This window comes from Liolophura sinensis, chromosome 11, assembly GCF_032854445.1.
Source record: "Liolophura sinensis isolate JHLJ2023 chromosome 11, CUHK_Ljap_v2, whole genome shotgun sequence".
NCBI classification, from domain to species: domain Eukaryota; kingdom Metazoa; phylum Mollusca; class Polyplacophora; order Chitonida; family Chitonidae; genus Liolophura; species Liolophura sinensis.
Genome location: NC_088305.1, coordinates 15,414,279 through 15,434,778, shown reverse-complemented (window position 1 = coordinate 15,434,778; position 20,500 = coordinate 15,414,279). Strand labels below are relative to the sequence as shown.

At 36.8% G+C, this 20,500-nt stretch overlaps 1 protein-coding gene across 1 annotated transcript in view; it reads left to right on the top strand.

The window, feature by feature from the left end:
* The first annotated feature begins 12,903 nt into the window (after positions 1-12,903).
* Positions 12,904-20,500, top strand: part of LOC135477640 (polycomb group protein Psc-like) — a 34,159-nt gene continuing 26,562 nt past the window's right edge. The window contains exon 1 of the mRNA XM_064757811.1: positions 12,904-13,001. Within this exon, the coding sequence (XP_064613881.1) occupies positions 12,961-13,001 (41 nt within the window). The 5' untranslated portion in view covers positions 12,904-12,960. The remainder of the gene's footprint in view (positions 13,002-20,500) is intronic.

Below are 20,500 nucleotides of genomic sequence, written 5' to 3'. Positions count from 1 at the left end.
CTTAAACACAGCCATAAAAGGAAGACTACATATAACTTCCGATGGTTTGAGTACGGCTTTGTGTCATATAGATACAGATGGTGTGAAACCTACCTGATGAGAGACGCCGGTCTCCTGCAGGTTCTGTCCAGTTTCCTCTATGGGTTCTATAAGGTTTCCTTATACCGGGTTCTTCTCGGTTTCTTCCATCAATAAAGGTCTTCCATTATGACCGTCGTCTTATAGTATAAATGAGCTGTTCGGAGCAGTTAATGTGTTATAGCTAAGATGTTTCAGCTGCTTGATCGCAAGTTATTGAGTAAGATTGTGTCGAGGTTTCAGTCGCATTTATTCTTTGATCATGTGACCCAGGATTGTGGGAATTGTGCCCGCTTGAAAAAATTTTCCTTAAATTTTCATTAAACAAAAAATAATGATTTTGTTGCGCTAATAGTTTGAAAACTGTTGCAACAACGCTGATTTATGTGAAATCTGTAAAACCGTTTATAAGCTATATCACAAACGGTACTTTCTTATAAAAGACTGGGTTCATTATTATACTTGTCCGGTGACTATACACTTATTTATTTATTTATTTGACTGGTGTTTTACGCCATACTCAAGAATATTTCACTTATACGACGGCGGCCAGTATTATGGTGGAAGGAAACCAAACAGAGCCGGGGGGAAACCCACGACCATCCGCAGGTTGGTGGAAGACCTTCCCACGTACGGCCGGAGAGGAGGCAAGCATGAGCTGGACCTGAACTCATAGCGACCGCATTGGTGAGAGGCTCCTAGGTCATTGTGCTGCGCTAGCGCGCTAACCTACTGAGCCAGGGAGGCCGCCATTTATTTTTTATTAAAATTATTCTGACTCAGCCACAGCATGACTGTACATGTGCATACATGCAGGTTTATCATACATGCACGGATCAGTGCAATTTGTCCTCATTTAGTTGTTGTGGGTGAAACGGGAGGTTTTACTCTCAAGAATACACGGTCTGGAATTCATCTACATGCATTACATTCTCGCCCAGTGATAAACACGTGACCACACAGTAACTAGGATAACCCATCAGATTCCTTTACTCTTCAGTTTCCTAAATTTTACATTTGAGTACAGTTCTCTTGAGTACTAATTATGCCTATCCTGGGGCTCTATAAGGGCGGTGTATTTTTTATCATGTTGAACAAGATTGACACATAGGATATACGAACTGCTTCAAAGGGCGCTGTGACACATATTTGCGTGACGACAACATGATTTGCATATAGCACTCGTTGCGTCTTTCGAGCCGTCATTATTGAAAACTGCATGTTGACTGCTTGTCTTTGCATAATTCCATTCTAATTTCTTAATACTTAATATATATTCTTATAGTTGTTTGATGGTTTATGCTATTTAGGAAATCATTTGTTTTGTTAGCGGCTCATGTCAGTTTCGACCCTTAACCGCCATAAATGTATATTTAGGTAGTGTACGGAGCTTATGCAGAGAACTGTCCGCCCGGAAATTTATTCACGACTGTTACAAAGCATGTGGTATTGACCAAAAAAATTTATTTCTGATTTTTGTAAATCATTGTTTCACTCACAGTTCTTTCCTGGCATGTATAATCAGGGTGAAAATCCTCCTCCCTTGAAATTAAAAGCGCCATTCCTGTAAATCTTATATCATCACATTATGTGAACTATGAAGGCGTGCAACTTAAACACCAATCCAAAAATGAAAGAAATAAATTCCTAAATAAATAAATTTCTAAATAAATTGTAAAATAGAATTTCTAAATTAATAAATAAATAAAAAATTTGAAAGAAATTTTTAAATTCTGAAGAAATAAATAAATAAATTGACATGTATTTGAAGAAAACTTATAAATGATTAAGTAATGGATAGACCTACATAAGTATTTAACAAAAATAAATGAATGAAATTTACGAATAATTCGGTGAAATAGACAAAGACAGAAAATTTACAAATAAAAAAAAAATTGCAAATAAAGAACATTGACAAATACCCGGTAAAGAAAATTTTCAAATAAATACAATTTACAAATAAAATACAATTAATAAAGAAGTACAATTTACAAATAAATACAATTTACAAATAAGTACAATTTTACAAATAAGTGCAATACACAAATAAATACAGTTTACAAAATTAAACAAATACACGTAAATTAATACAGAAATAAAACTTTCCCTGGAATATGTGCATGTAATATTTTTCAAAACACGTACGTACTTTACACGTGCGTTGAATGTGCACGATACGGCTGAAATATTGCCGATGAAGCGTTCAGATATAAGCATTTATTTTTTATAAATTATGATTTGAAGCCGCCCACTGTATATATTTCCGATATTTCCTGGTTTGGCGACGATGCATCCTTCGTGAATATGCTTTAGAATCCATGGCCTAACGGTTAATGGGACATCCGTGTCTATGACGACTGCATGGAGAAAGAGAGAGGAGGAGAGGGAGAGAGAATGGGGGTGAGGGGGAGGGGCGCTTAACAATAATCCTGTAATAATGGCTAGACATAAAGGAACTTAAAGGACTTTGTCTTTGGCTTTATTATTTCTTAGGCCTTGGAAATTCGTGCCTCACCCGGATACTGTGTACCGGAAGTGGCTCATGCTAAGAGGGCTGTCCCATTGTCTTTATACTCATGAATTTAGTAGCATCATTTATATAAATGATAAATAAATGATCCATGCTACACCTGTCTGGAATAACTCGCACGGAATTTGCCATTATCGAAAATATGCAATCTATAAAAAAAGTACCTGCAACAATTTTTTTAAAGTAGATAATATATGTTGTAATTGGTTGAAATCTGAGTCTGCGTTGTTGTGGTTAATGAGACAACTACAGGAAATTCATTGTCTCTACCCCAGGAAATTCCAGGAAATATCATCTGCAATTTGCGAAAATCTTCTCATCACTATAAATGACGGATGTCATTGGTCATGACAAAACCTGACAGTTGTATTCTAAACAGGACAATATTGAGAGACAGTTGAATGTTTCGGTCATAAATTATAAGCGACAAGATGGGAATCATCTCACAGCCGTGGTCTTAATGTCAAAATCTGTAATCATTTATATTGTATTCCTCAACACACATGGATGCTAAGCATCCCCGAGGCCTTGTACCTTTGCATTGTTTTAATGTGCTGGTTTGTTTGCTTAAACACAGCTTTAGAAAATTACTATGTTTGTTACAACACAGCTTTAAAAAAAATAACTATTCCAGAATTTACATGAACAGTTTATAATAAAACACTTACTGAGGTAGTTTGACTTGAGGCGAGAATTCACGGGTTCTGTTTGACATTTGTCCCGTATATTACACTATATGTAGTCGATGTTTTACTCACGGCAGCATTCTGTTGTCTTTTATATTATATGTGCCCAGTAAGTTCAGTGTTGCTAACTTTAACTGTGCGACAGTAATACGATTGTTAGATTTAAAAAACTAGTCAGAACACATGAGCAACGACACAATTGTGGTCTAACTAAAGCTTGATTCGAACACGGGCCCTTATTGATGCAGACTTAGCAAAATTCGATAAGGGAGACCCTCGAGTGGAATGTATAAAGTCAGTACATCGGTTGTTCAGTTTTGTGTCTTTTTTGTGCTCATGGTTTACGGTATAACATTAAACAGAGATAATGGAAACATCCTATCATATATATGTATAGACTAACCGCACGAAAGGAATACATCAGGTTAAACGTGGCGTCCATGCAAACGCTGTTGGTTGCTACAAAAATTTACAATATAAAGGGGCTCATCCACAAAAAAATCACAACTCATCTCAACGATACGGCTGAAATATGGTCTATTTGGTGTTAATGCCCCATCAGTCATTTATCTGCCGCTTGAACGTAAGGAATGGCCCCTTACATGCTTTTTTTTTTCTGTAAACATTTTCACCATGAATTCTCTGTAAAACTGTTTTGTTCTTTACATACAGCTTTTTGAGTGTGTTATTGCATGTTTCGTGTGGTCCTAGAGTTATTTATTGAATTTAGTTTAATAGCCAACTGTCATCCACCTTTTTTTCATAGGCAATAATTGTAATCAATCACTGTCAAGTTTAACCTCGCTCAGAAGATCTGGTTTTCTTTGCAGGGGCTCATTTGTACTCAGATTTATTCCGTCACATTTATTATAATTTACAAAATGGCGGTGGGTTGCAGTCAAGCATGATATTGATTAATTGCTTATGGGCGGTGACCTTGTTTTTTCAAAATTCATCCACAGGTCATCACATGACTAAAACGACCAATAGCAAGCTTCCACATTTCTCAACCGATTTGAATAAGATTTTCAATTCTGATATCCCCAGTAATCTTGTACGTGCATATTAATTTTCAATGCAATCGGATCAGCGCTTCTGGAGAAGAAGTTTTTTTTAGATTCCCATACTGCTCCAATATGGCCGAAAAGTGGGTCACAGGTTGGTAAAGTTTTATGCTCAAGCAGGTAATGAACATGAGTAGAAAAAGATAATAGCTGTGACACGCAGTTTTATCGCAAAACTAATTAATAGAAATTAAAAAAAACCCCAGAGGTGTCAGAGGAGAAGAAAAATATTCTGAGCAAGAACAATAGTCATGGAAGCCTATTAAAAGATAAATATATTAAGACTTTTGTAGAGCTTGAATTAGGATATCACCTTGTCAAATACAACTTTTGCGCCAATGTATATCTCTTGGTAAAGCAAAAAGATTGTGGATGATGATGATGTTTAGGAAGATGATGTATGCCATTCCTTATTGGGAATGATTCACACCACTGCTGTACGAAGAGCTGTCAAAGTTCAGTTAACCTAAAAAAACATACCAAAATCTCTTAGTGGCTACCACATAACCTGCAACAGCCGTGAATACCGCTGCATAAGTTTTGATTAGGGACAGTATATGTGCTGTCAGCGAAATTGCTCTCACGTGACTACAAAGGTAACGCCGTACTCCAGAATATTTCAGCTATAAGACGGCGGTCAGCATTATGTTGGGAGGAAACCGGGCAGAGAAACCCTGGTAAACCCCATGACCACAAACAGGTTGCTGGAAGACTTTAACACGCGTACGCCAAAAACAAAGAGACAGTCCGTAAGCATTCAGAACTGCAGAGAATGCTGCAGTTGTACACACAGCTCGAAATCAGCTTGAGTATGACGTGAAATGTAATTGGGCAATAATGTACATTGGTTTCACTGTTTTTAAAGACCATGGCTTAATTACACAAGGCTGCCTGAATAACACGAAACGATGGGGGCGGGGTTGGAGTGAGGTTGGGGTTGTGGAGACTTCAAAGCACATTGTAGTCATAATGAGACTAAGCACCTTTGTCCAGCGAGGGCTGTACTGATCGTTCCAGCGTACAGGTGAAGTATAAGAAGGTGTTTGTCGCCCGTTCACGTCTGTATAGGTACTCCATAAGGTGTATACCACTAGTACCAGCTGAAATGGAAGTGAATTTTCAGTGTCTCAGTTATTTATTTATTTATTCCTTTCTTATTTGTCAATTTATCACAACTAATAGCTAATTATAAGAATTAACAGTGACACCCACTATCTCCCATTCCAAATGTCACTGATGTTTATATATTCGAAATGGGTTGATTGTCATTAGGCTGAATAACGGCTATTTAGTTGTCAGAATCATGAAATGGTGTTATTAAATATTTCGACATTTGACAGTGAACAGACAGGTATGTGTATAGGTCTACACTACAAAGGCAAATGATGAAAAACGCCTTATTTGTTACAACAGCTTTTCGTATGTAATTATTTTAATCAGCTTCCTTACTTTATAAGACACACATGGCATCTATATGTCGGATACCTTGACATGTCCGATCATATCTAAGCAATGATTTAATTGGCTGTGTTGCCCGGTGCATGGTGGTTAGGCTGTGTGCGCCTTTCAAAAACGACTGGTATCTGCACGTGACAAACCAGGACGAGCACACGCCTGCGCGTGACTCTCGCACGTGCAGTGTAATCAAGCTAATGGACGAGTTGTTGTCCTGCTCGCTGACCTGTGTATTCTTCTGACCACCCGGAATCATCGAGGAAATCTATCAAGATCACGTGACTCTCTGATTGACAGGTTGAAGATGGCGCATGTCCCGTTGTACGTTGCAGGATTTCATTAAGCTACATAGACTTTGATTGTTACTATTACACTCTTGTCTACTCTGACCGATTGACACTTGTGGCAACTAACCATGGTTTGGAACACGCGACGTGTTCGGATTCCTGTTATACATTGAACAGGCATGCATTAGTTTACGAATCGATCGTCTATGCACAGGTCAATGCGTATGGTGTTCATTTTTTTATAGTTTCAAAGCAAGTCAGCACTAGTTCCACTGTTATATAAGTAATATTAGCTGTTCACCCCCCCCCCCCCCCCCCCCCAGCTTACTATGGGAGAGCCGTAATTGTTGAAAAACTCCAAAGCATGAATTGCGCGTCAGATTGAAAACACGCATGCAGAAAAACTATCTCTAGCACAATGGCATGCTGCGAATATTGTCTCTTAAAGAAATCTGCGACAATCTTAATAATAAAAGTCAAAAGTGTTTCAAGAAAATCAAAATATAATCCTGTAAAATATTAAAACAACGTTACTATGCAATGGTTAAATAATGTAATGAATAATGAATATAGTATATTAATGCACTAGAACTCTCAGAGTAGACCTGCTCTCTGGCTTTGACATGTATGAATTCCAAAGTAAACAACTGAAAATCTTTATAGAGCAAAAGGCCGTATTTTCTGTTTTTATTTTCAGAGATAATATGACCAGCAAAAATGCTAGCGTCAACGTACCAAAAGTAATCTCGCGTTAAATGCGTTGTTCATTGCATGTTTTGGCTTTATATATTTGTCTTTTCTTGCGTTGCCACAGTTAGAAAGTTCTTCTTGTTTCCGTGTTCGGAACATCGAGTGGTGAAACATGCGCCGTTCACACCAATGATGGTTGAATGGGCTGCCTCAACTAAATGTTATTCTGGTGTCTTATTAAAAACTGCACTATTTATTACCCGGCTTTTGCTAAGCTTATCTCGAAACGTAAGTGACTAGTGCAACCAATAATTTGTCCGAAAAAAGGGCAGTAGGCCCCTAATATCAACTGAGGAATTCTTATATTCCAATCCCGCGTTCTCTGGACTTATGTGGAAACCTCGGTCATTAATTTAGCAGTTTTGTCTGAACACGGAACTTTGTAAATTTTATCTTCAGTTTTAGCGAAGAATATCTGGCAACTAAACATAAATGTACAACTGAAAAGGGAAGACATTCCGTTTTTATTTTTTTCGTCACTGATTCTGAGACAATAACTGCATGTATTTGTGTTTACATTTCTCAAATTTCGTTTATTTTCGTGTAGAATAAACACAAGAATCCCAAAGTTACGTTAAATCGTCAAAAAACAAAAAACAAACAAACAACCCCCCCCCCAAAAAAAAACAAACAAAAAAACAAAACAAAACAAAACAACCCAAATGCTATGCTTTCAGGAAATATGTTAAACATACTTGAACTGTGCTAGTTATAGTCAACCCCACTTATCCAACAGCACTGATCATGTGACCCAGGATTGAGGGAATTGTGCCCGCTTGAAAAAATTTTCCTTAAATTTTCATTAAACAAAAAATAACGATTTTGTTGTGCTAATAGTTTGAAAACTGTTGCAACAACGCTGATTTATGTGAAATCTGTAAAACCGTTTATAAGCTACATCACAAACGGTACTTTCTTATAAAAGACTTGGTTCATTATTATACTTGTCCCGTGACTATACACTTATTTATTTATTTATTTGATTGGTGTTTTACGCCGTTCTCAAGAATATTTCAGTTATACGACGACGACAAGCATTGTGGTGGGAGGAAACCATTCAGAGCCCGGGGGAAAACCCACGACCATCCGCAGGTTGACTATACACTTAAAACATTTCTGTTAATTTTAACAGAAAGTCTATGGTCTGAATGATGCTAGAATGTTTTCTGTTTTTATAACATAATACTTTGTCATATTCAACATAATATCCTGTTAGTCTATTGGAATCCTTACGTTGAATTAACAGCACATTCGTGCTGCATTTAGCGGAATAATCTGCTGCAATAACAGAATACCTTTTGGCATCACGCAAACAACAGACTTTCTGTTCAGTTTAACAGATTATATGTTTTTTTTTTTAGATGATTTTTTAGATTAGATGATTTGGCGCAGAGACGGTGGACTAGTCCCCGGGGGTAACCGGGCTGGGGCCTGGCATGACACCAACCGCACGAAATCGATCTCTACTCTCTTAAAATGCACATACTGAAATGTCAATACTTGAAGGGCCCTTAAATGATACATGTCAATTGCTTTACTCTATATATATGCAAATTTCTTAACACGTTACGTTGCATACGATTGTTTCCGGGTCGTAACACTATGTTAACACAACATCTAAAAATGTATACTTGACATGAAATAGTGTTAAACTACAACATTTTCCAAGCATTTGGACAGTGTGAACCTAACAATATAAATGCTTTGTCTCCTCTTTTAATACCCACAACTTGGATTTAACGTTGTTAGAGTTAGACCTAACATTTCCGTTTAAAGAGAGTATATGGTGAGGGGGGAATGGCCTGGGATAAACAAGGAATTATGAGTGCAAACTGGTTGGAAGAACTGGTCTGCTTAAAAAAAAAAAAAAAAAAAAAAAAAAAAAAAAAAAGTTTTTGGCAAAGAATTAAACCCTAACTCACAGGGACATCAATAGTTTTAGAGTATCTACGACACATTGTGAGCGGGCGATAGCAGTCGCTCTTTGTGAGATCTGATAGTATTGGTGTCACGTGACCCATACCGTAATTTATCAGGGTCATTCAGAGGTGACGCACGAGATCTCCCGGGGCGACAGGGTACAGGCTCTCGTCTGATTGGTCAAAGTTTGAGTTGATGACAACATCCAAAGGTCAAGCGGACCAGTGAGCGCCTCGGATCGAATGACCAGCGACCTTTTGTTCGTGTATGGTAACTGAACTGAGAGGGGAATTTTGAGATCTGAAGCAGGTTTGTAGGGTGCAACATAAGTGGAATATTTTCATATGTTTATATATTTATTTATTTGACAAGGGTTTTACGCCGCGCTCAACAATATTGCATTTATACAACAGCGGTTAACGTTATAAATAAGCAAAGTGACTCCAAACAAAATCATTTTCACGATCTCAATATTACGACTTTAATTAATTCATCCTCAGCAGAAGTGTATCAAGTGAGGCACGTGTTAGCTATATATACATGTATACAGTAGGCTCCCAGAAAAGCATAATTAACAAATAATAAGATGTAGAGTATAATATATCATAACGGGCAGCATCAGTTAGCAGTTAATTATCAATAAACTAACACCAGCATTGTGGTGGAAGGAAACCCGTCAGAGCCCCGAGGAAATCTACTACTATCCGAATGTTGCTGGCGGACCTATCCAAGTACGACAGGAAAGGAAAATAGCAGTAGCTGGACTTGAACTGACGGTGATCGCATTGGTGAGAGGCTCCTGGGTCATTTTGCTGCGCCAGCAAGCCAGCCAATAGGCCACGGAGGCTGCATTTAGTTAATCAAATATCTGCTTTTGTGGCCAGTTCTTCAGAAGTGTTTTCACAGTTAAGTCTTAGATCTCGTACTGTCAACCTCATTTGAACGCATAACTGAAATCCGGATTAAATGTGACAACATGCTTTAAAGTGAAAACAAAACTGTGCCCAGGGCAAGTCTGAAGGTAAAAAAGGGTTTGGTAAATCTAATAACTCCTAGCCTCAAATTAAAACACCACACTTCACTTTGTTATTTTCTACACAATTCTGTGTATTTCAAGATATAGAAACGCTTGACAAAGCCAACAATTTACAATGTATTAGCGACGTGTTAAAAAGTCATACCCTCAGTATATATAGGTTGCTGAGCAAAAACTTCTAATCAGCCTTGTTAGTGACTGGGTACGTATGGTTGACCGCGGATACAGTATATACTTTCGTTGTTATATGCACTAACCTCCTCTGCATGCGATTTTTCAATGTACTAACGTGTAATAGCATGATAATCTTTCCTGGTATTATTTTTAATACTTATTTTGCTTCTAGTTGACCCAGTTTCGAGTTACGGCAGTTATACAGATCTATAAATTTACCTGTGCTTTTGATTGATTTATTTATTTATTTGACTCATGTTTTATTCCGTACTCAAGAATACTTCACTTGTACGAGAGCGGCCAACATTATATGACGGGGGGAAACCGGACAGAGCCCGGTGGAAACCCACGCATGAGCTGGACTTGAACTCCCATTGTGTTTTGTGCTGTCTATCCTACCGCTATTGCTATCGCTATTGTATACAAAAAACGGTCAAATTCCACTGTAATGCAACAAAAATGTTTCAGTTGCTATTTCGCAAGCTGGGCTCACACGGTGAGGTGTGTCGCTTTCAAGTCGCATTGGATAGCGCTTATTCTGTTTTCTTTCGGCTAATCGAATTCGACCACACGACAAGTCACAGCGCATAAACATGAATTACGGAGGCTTTATTTTTATCGCAACTTGCCAAACCACATTGTCATTCTGTCACGTTCCACGGTGATATTTTAATATACAACCTTAATCTCAAATATAGAATTTTTTGGATCTGTACAAATGAGTGCTTCAATTTATTTATTTATTTTTGGTTAAATGATGATCGAGATTTGTCTTCATAAATTTGAATAGATAGTTTGCAAAATTAATTCGGAAAAACTAATAAACTACATGCCTTTAATTGGTCTGGAAGGAAATCTAGCTATTCTTGCTCATATGTACAAAAATCGTTGTATTTTAAACTTTTCGCGTTGAAGTCAAACTGCCTATTCCAACAACATCTTGTAAATGTTTTTCGGCTGTATCGTTTTCTAACAAGATGATTATGAAACCATCAGATTCATCTAATCACCTTTTATAGTTCTGAGCGTGTTACAGATCAGTTATATGACGATATCTATGTAATTTCAGCTCAGTCATAAATTTATTTAGAGTTATTTGTATTTCTGAACAAAAATATGTGTATGTCAAATACCTCTTCGGAACAGAATTAAAAGGCTGAAGAGGTTCGTCGAAATTATATAATTTCATATTTAGTTGTCCACATAATGATTGACTTGCATACTTATACATATATGTTTATATTCTTTTATTTACTTTCTAACAATTAATTTAAGACAATTTCTATTTTTAATTTTCCGTCAGCTTTTCCGAATTAACAATCTTACGTATATGTGACATGCAGATATAGTAACTTTACAATCTGAGTATTCGCGGCTATAGCTGAATGCCCAAACCAAATGCATGTAGTTCTAAGCTATAGACATGTGAATGTTATATGGGCTTGTTTAGGCTCAAACTGTATGCACATGCGCTTATTTGCATTTCCAGTTAAGATGATTAAGAATAACAATACTGACTTTCTGTATACCGTAAAATCTACCACATGTTATGTCTTTTGATACTTTCTTTATAGTTTTGATACTTTCTTTATTAACCATTTTCATATTGTATTTTTTCATATAGCCAAGCTGTCGCTGGAGCAAGTTTATGGCCATGCGTAAGTTTCTCCGTGCATTATATTTTCTATATATACAGGCCAATAATACATACACTAAGCTCTGCGAACGAGATATATATTCATTTATTTATTTGATTGGTGTTTTACGCCGTACTCAAGAATATTTCACTTATACGACGGCAGCCAGCATTATATGACGGGAAGAAACCGGACAGAGCCCGGTGGAAACCCACGCATGAGCTGTGTTTTGTGCTGTCTATCCTACCGCTATTGCTATCGCTGTTGTATACAAAAAACGGTCCAATCCCACGACCATCCGCAGGTTGCTGGCAGACCATCTCCCTAACTGCCGCGAGATATATAGATACAGAGATATATAGAGGGCATATAGTCTCACAATAAAGTGAAAACAAACATATCCTTAGCCGTGAAATCATTTCGAGTTTCCGATAATTAAGACAATCTGATCAATGTTGTATTTCGAATATTAGCCTATAATCAAGTTGCATGTTGCTTGTTCCCCTGCGCTCGATTTACTCAGATCTGATCGATCGACGATAAAGGCGATAAGTGACAAGTGATAAGTGAGTACCAATCAAATAAATAAAATTAAAAACAAGTTATGGTGTGTATACTATTTAGAAACAATTATATTTATCCGTGGTTTTAAAACCACTATACTTGGTTAAAAAAAAATATAAAAAAATAAACTGAATAACTACTATCATCTGATATATACTTCATTTTAGTGTTTTCTCTGCCTTTAATTTACGAAGGTGGTCAGATTTAGGTAACTGGACAGGAACTAGAAAAAAAAGCCGCCCATCGACGTGTACGTAACTAACCTGCTGACGTCATCCCGCGTGCTGTTAGTGCATGCCATATCCGCATCGCATACAGACTTGTGCATGTATTCAGTGCATGGGCATGTGTCAAAATCATATAGCCTAGAGATTCTGGAATATTCAGAGAACTATACCTGTTTCAGTTAACTCTCCGTGTGCAGTATACATACCAATGTGTTCAGGGTCAGTATATCTGCTTCATTCTGCATGGGTTAACATTGTTGTAATGTTATCTATCTATACTTTTCCCCTTTCGCCAGGAAGTCTGTCAGCTCAAATATACAACAAAGAAGAGTATTACCGTTAATAGGGATTGCACTTTCTGAATATAGCACAGATTCTAATGCTGAAATCTAGTGCAGAGACCACTGCGGGTTTTGGACCAACGACCTCTGTCAGACACCAAATCGCCAGCAATACATGTCAACTGTTGAGACCACTCGACCAAGAGGACTTCTACAAAGATAGAAGGTAGTTGACCGGTATACTTTACGGCGAACATGCATTACCCCTCTTATGATCACAAATGACGTCACTCCCTTAGGTGAATATATCAGGTAGGTACAGATGTCATTTTAGAGAGTGGATTAAGTAACAGTATTATAGTTGACAGGGATTACACTTATTCGAAACTTTCGATTCTACGAAGTCTTTTTTCTGACCGCATCGGGACCAGTGACGTCACATAAGGTATTTGCCACTTAACACATATAACACTGCTAAATTTTATCATTCAAAATGCACAAACATATAAATCTGTGAATGTATTCACAGAATTGACCTTCAAACGAACTATCACGTCACTGATACCTACTGGGTCAAAACGTAGAAGCTGATGTTTTGAACTTGGTTGAAAAAATTATATAAAAAATAAATTGAACTACTACTATCATCTGATATATACTTCATTTTAGTGTTTTCTTTGCCTTTAATTTACGAAGGTGGTCAGATTTAGGTAACTGGACAGGAACTAGAGAAATAACTGACGTTCACCGTGTACGTAACTAATCTGCTGACGTCAACGCGCGTGCTGTTGGTGAATGTCATATCTGCATCACATATAGACTTGTGCACAGTGCTGTATTTTCATGTCTCACAAAATGTTTAACTTTACCAATGTCAACCCTTTCTCCTCCCATATTCGGTAAAGTGTACCATAGTGACTGTCTTCCTTCATCATTACGTCAATTCTTTAGACAGAGTGGTCAAATACCCGCCATTACTCCATATGTAAGGACTCCCGAATTTAAATACTCATAAAACATTTACTTCCACTCTCCTTGGAAATTAATTCTCACAGTTGTTTTGCCCTAGGGAATGGAACAAACTGCACCATTCACTCAAAGGTATCGACTCACATTCTTTGTTTAAATCTCCTCTGTCAATCAAATTTACAAAACTCCTTGCCCTAGGCACTACCACATTTTTCACCATTATTTAAATAGTCTTTATAGAAATACGAATGTTTAAATGGGATAGAATATGTCCTGCAAACATTAATCACATTATCGTCGCTGCTCTGTTTCTATATTCTCAATCCTGTATACGGCTTTAATTATATTTAATATTTCTCGCCAAGTGTACCCTTGATTTAACCCATATTTTGACATTTGACATTACGGTGAAAAAATAAACGGAAAATAACGAACCTTTATTTTTAACTCAGTACACTAGTAAAACGCAAAATTAAATATAATGTCGAGTCACAATGAAGTGTACGTTTTTCGTAGCTACACTACGTATATGTTTACAATTGAACCAATATCGACCGACTGTTCACAAATTCACAAAAATTCCAATTTTGTGGAGTTCTGCAAGTTTTTATGGCAAATGACATCGTGAGAACAGACTCTGAGTCCCTTTTGTATTGTTTCAATGTTATTGTTTATTAAATGTGGTGAGACTTTGAGTGATTCTAGACTAGTGACGATTAACATTTTGTTTTACCTAATGTTACTTAAGCCATGGTGTTGGGAGACGTGTATAAGTTGCTATTATGTTGGAATCTACACGTATGTTTACTACAATAAAACCCTATCTGGATCAGACTGAGTCCAAATATCACCAATTACATGTGACTGTTTGCTAACTATCGCAATGTCGTCACTGCTCTGCATGGTTCTAATGTCTACGTTGTTGTTTATCTATTTCATTTGCGATGGGTGTACATAGAGCAAGACCTTCATGAGTGAAGATGAACGCCAGTCTTAAGCATAAAACCACCTGCGCTGAAGAAGACACAGTCTGTATCTGCCATGCCATCCAGATGGCCTCTCACTTAATTCTTTCAGCACAAACTACCAACCAGCTGCTGTGTAGATACGCAGAAAAGCCCGGTGTTACAAAGTAAACATGTAACTCCTACAGCGGCAGTACAAGAAACACGAAACTCATATGTCCGGAGCAACGCGGTGTTTTCCTTTCAGTCTGATAAACTTTTTGCACGGACAGTTAATTGCGGATTATTAGCGGGGTTGTAAACTTTAATTTCAAAATCGCTACATTCATTTAGTCCACAGTACAAAAATTTTAAAATTTTGATTGTAAAGATGAAGTATTAAGATGCCACCGTCGTCATACGACAACTGAGATAGAGTTTGTTGGGTTGTGATTTAACATCTCTTTGGCCAAAACAACTCCATTTTACCACCTGTGCACCGAGTCACAGTATTCTGATGTCTGCACGATCGACCAGTATTTAGTCTAATTTTAACGAATTTTTAAAAGCAAATTAATGTTTGCAGAACTTTTTAAGCAATGCGGTAAATTACAACAAGTGGTGGGGAAAATATAAAAAAAAATTCGCCTGAAATGTCTTAACATTTAGTCACATGTAGAACGCTATTTTTGTTCACAACTTTTTCACGCAGGCGGCAGTTAAAGGAGATCTAGAATGCATGAGGTAAGTGTAAATAATAAAGATTCATTGATCATTTACGATTGATTACCGAGTATTTTCGAGCGAGGATCAAAGGCTGTCAAGCGCATATATTTAAACTTGCAGTGAGTAACTCTGCGTTACTTTCGCAATAAGTAATCTCATGTTATTACTTAACTTTCAGAAACAATTTGTTTTAAAGACGGGATAGTTAATATCGTATAAATTACATAAACATATTCGTTAGCTCTTGTATAAAAGCTCACTCTGATAGGATATCTGTGGGTAAATATATGACAGCGACAAAAAAAAATTGGAAACAAATAAAAAGCCATGCATTAATTCGACGTTATACAGGAAAGATACCGGTCTGAATATGTATAGTTTGGAGTTTGGCCTTAAATGAGGCAAAATATCATCAACAGAATTTAATTTCTTAAAATAAATAGTTTCAGGTGAATTCGGCACGTATGCTGGAAACATGTATAGTCAAACAGATTATATGCTGCAACAGGGTTTCAGAGAAGGCTGTACAAGCTAAAATTAACCGGGGGTCTTCAACCTTCGCGAAAAAGTCTGGGACCACTTTTACAAAACTTCCTACGTCACATTTTTCGTAACTATTTCGTAAATGATGTTGTGTTTGGGTTATAGCACCATAAGGCGACGTCATTGTCGGGAATAAATATAAAATATTGACATACGAAGTTTTCTGATGGCTTCCGAAGAAGATTCAGAGCAGTCTGCTTTTGTGTTTACTTTCAAGAACTATTGTTTAACTGCTGTATGTTACATATTTGTCATATACGAAACCATCCGGCAGAACATGCCAGACACATTAATTGTCTCTCCAAGGACAAGCGCTTTGTGCTTAAGTTAGAGATTACAGTAACTAATACAGATTTCAGAAGTTAATACCTTCTATAACATATATGAGCTTTGGTATATACCGACCATAGAAATAGTTTTTCTCAGTAATCAGAATGCAGCAGTAAGCTTTGCATTTAATGTAAAAACATAGTGCATCGAATAGGCTGAGAGGTCGTCTAAATATTTCGAAAAAAGTTTCATCTCCAAGAGTGAAACTGAGAAAAGTAAATTTTATCATGTCTGTACAATTAAAAGGGTAAAATAAAATTATACTTTCTGGGTTTTTTCTGATTCTGTAAATTAACTTTATATAAAATAAACACGTGCCTTTTGCGATGTATTTTACATAACATGCGGAAGTAGGATAAGGCGCATGCCTTTCCATTCAGCTATAGGACCTGCAGTTGCACGAGGCCGGGGTTTACATTTCCGGTCTTGGACAGTATGTGAGCAGATTTCCCCACCCTCACCTCAGAACCCTAATGGTGAGATTAAACCTCCGACGAGGTTCATATTGCCATATTTGTCCAGGTCAATCTTCGTTGAAGGTCATTTGTTTTCCACCAAAGCGATGTGAATCGTCAAAGTTGTCATGCTCAACTCAGAGGTTTGACCTAGACATCCTGATTTCCTGTTCTCATGAAACTGACAGTGAAATATTAATGAGAATGATGATAAACAACAATGCAATAAATAAATAAAATTAATGTCTAAGTATCGTTGCTGACATTCATACGTTCCTCTTCAGCCCGTTTTATCTCGAAGATCGTTCATTTCTTTGTGGATAACTGCTAAGCCTAACGTTTAATGGCACATTATTGTCCCAAAGTATTCCTGTGCAGAGAAAATGCTTTTGTACAATAAATAAAACAAGGAGAAGATTTCGAAAGCGACACTAAAATTCTTCGAACTATGTAGGAGCTATAAAGGAACCGATAAATGGTATATAAAACGATCCCTTTAAGAGATATCAGTTAAACACTGGCTAAGGGGAAGGTATAGACGGAGCCGAAATCAAATCTCACATTTAACGTCAATGTTGGCACAAAGTCAAAGTGTTATATTTTTTTCAGTTATTTAAAGTGAACATAATGTCAGTCACTAAACCTGAATTAATTAATAAAGTAGTATTCCAGAAATGTCATAAAAATATTTAAAAAATTCTACACCGCTTATCAACAAAATAAACAGCAAACAATCGTCAGTACCTAGCCACTTTTATAGCTATCTAGAGTGATGTCAAAATCTAGGAGCTCTCCCGAAGGAAAGGAGGGAGGAAACCGGACACAGCCCGGGGGAAACCCACGACCATCCGCAGGTTGCTGAAAGGCCTTCCCACGTACGGCCGGAGAGGAAGCCAGCACGAGCTAGACTTGAACTCACAGCGACCGGTGTCAATAAGAAAATACAAACAAAAACACCTGATACCAAACCAAAGAGTATCAGCTCTGTGCCGTGTTCAAAGGGCGGATTTTCCCCTTAGTTTGGCGCTCGGTCAGGGCAAATGTTCGTGGATACAAGCGTCGTGTTTTAGCGGTCCTGCTCGTCCTCTTCCTAAATAGGTGCAGGCATGATAGACCTAGCAGGTTGTACTGACATCATGCAGGGAATTTACCAACCATAGCAGGACCTTCTGATTCATAAGAGACTATTTCATTAACATTTTGGGAAGATATTTTCGATATAAATAAATCTGACTTTGCTAAAGAAAAATAATGCAAAGCTAGAATATTTTTCTTCAAGCAGTGACTCTCCCGAGGCGTTTTTTTTGTCAACTCATCCTGACAAATCATTGTAGTACCCTGCCCAAACATGTACTCATTGTGACACGGGCAGCCGTTCTCAGTTCTCCGCTCAGAAATGTGTGGTCCAAAATGCATCAGTTAAACTAACCGCAAAATCCAGTTTATTACATCGATATCTGCCTATCCCCTGTGACGCAAATTTCCTGATGTCTTCTGTATACGTATATTTATAATATACGCTTGAGTCATAATGCTGCCAAACTGAGGCTTAGTTGTGCTTTTCCAAAGAAATAGCTTAAACAAAAAGGCTTAACGCATTAGCTGGTGAATCAAGCTATATATGGCATGGAGTGATAAAGAATTGATAAAAATTGTGTACAAAACGCGGTAATATATCACAACTATATTATATACATATTGCATACAACAAAGGATAATTAAGTTGGAAGGTGAAACAAAGTTGACGCTGCGGATGGTCGTATATATATATATATATATATATATATATATATATATATATATATATATATATATATATATATATATATATATATATATATATATATATATACCGCTTAATTTTGACCTCAAAGATTGAAAACATAAATCAGCCTACATTTGTGGACTTGACAGTATAAAGGTGTTTCTTTAAACTAAAAACGCAAATGTAACATGTCATATACTAATATCGGCTGTTTCTTATACTCTAATTCCTCAACCTTTTCGCAAATATGAATTAGCAAATTTCAGACTTATTTTAATTTGATTTTGAGGACAATACGACATTGGATGGTTTGACCAGTTTCAGGCCTTCACAAAAAATATAATCTTTATAACAATACTTTCAGAATATGCTTGAACAAACACCTTTGCAAACATGCGAGAAGACTGAAAAATGACAGTGGTTTTCCGTACTTGGAGCGAGATGAAGGGAGAAGTGGCTTATTGAGATGTGTGCTAGTGCTCATCGACCTTCTTGCCGCTGTATGCAAGAGACCATTCTCGTTCTCCAGAGAAGCTGCTGTGATTGGATAAATATTTTAATAATTACCTTTAATTTTTAACATAAATAACTGTATACGGACGTGTATAATAACTGTACGGACACGTACAATAACTGTACGGACGTGTATAATAACTATAGATAACGTGAGAAAAACAGCAGATGTCTGCTGGGTATTTTGTAACAATAAAAAGAAGAAGTATTTTACAGTGTTTTCAAACCCATTTTATGTATTTGTCGTAACCCTTAGCAGTTACAGTAACATTAGAGTTATTAGAAACATTAGGTGACATCTGACATCTTCGCCAGTGCGAGAAACGGCCACGCAAGGGACTATAAATCCAAGTTATTCCGTCACAGACGCAATTTATATGAAATTATAAATTTAAAAAAAAAACCAAAACAAAAGAACACACATGTATAGTTACTGTGTTGATATCCGTGTAATCAAGAATGAATGCATTATAGGCCTACAGCTTGAATGCATATGAATAACATAAACCTGAATGTTTGATGTATGCCTGCATACAGTTGTCAACATAAGATATTGGATTATAACGATTTACAACTATCCTTTGCCGATGGGAAACTTTATAAAGGAGAATAATGAGCAAAACGCCACGGCGGGAATAAATAAGAGATTATGCCCGCTGTAAAAGTTTTTTTTTAAAATTTTAATAATATTTGACAAAGGGCCCCAGTATACTGATAAGTTCGACGGGCACATCAGATGAAGGCACTGTAATCTAATCTCTCTTGGCCAAACATGCCCTTAAAAACAAAATAAAAGCGTCATTCTTCGAAATCATTTGAATAAAGAAACACCTGACACTCATTTTGATATGTCTTATTTAATAAGGGAAAATGTTATAGAAAATTTATTATACAAATACAAAGCAAACTTTTGGGGTTTTACCTAGTCTCTCATTCACCGTGTCAGCGTTCGGGTTCACGATTCATGTTATTGCAAAATAAACTGTCACAGAATATTTGCACAACGCCATGCTTAAAACAACAAAAATTATGTTGCAGTCTAGGGTAAAGCAATAAGTTATAATAAACTGATTATATTTCATAAACAAAATTACAGAAATCCTCTTGTTTTTGCCAATCCTAAAACGCGTATATTTAACATCTATGTGACACCTATCAGCGAAATAAGTCCAGATGAAGTGTGATTAACAATAAAATATCTAACATTGAATTTGATTTTGTTGTCATTCTGTTTTGTTTGGTAACATTTCGCTAATTACTGGACTAAAATTTATGCAGAATAAATTATACCAAAATCCACACATATTGTGCAGGTGTAAATTTTTTGTAATACTATAATTATCAAAATTAGTATAAATTCGATAACCTTCCAGGTTTGTCTTTTCTCACGTGAAACCCATTCAGATATTGTCTGTCCAGTGAATGGCACTGTCTGGAGTGTCTTTTGATGCCTTAAACCCCTTTATTTCTTCTGTTTTGACGAATCGCAGGTTTTTTGTGCTCGAACACAGCTCTGTCAATTCTCGCGCAAAGAGGGCGTATAAAGCTTTTCATTGCTTGCCGAGA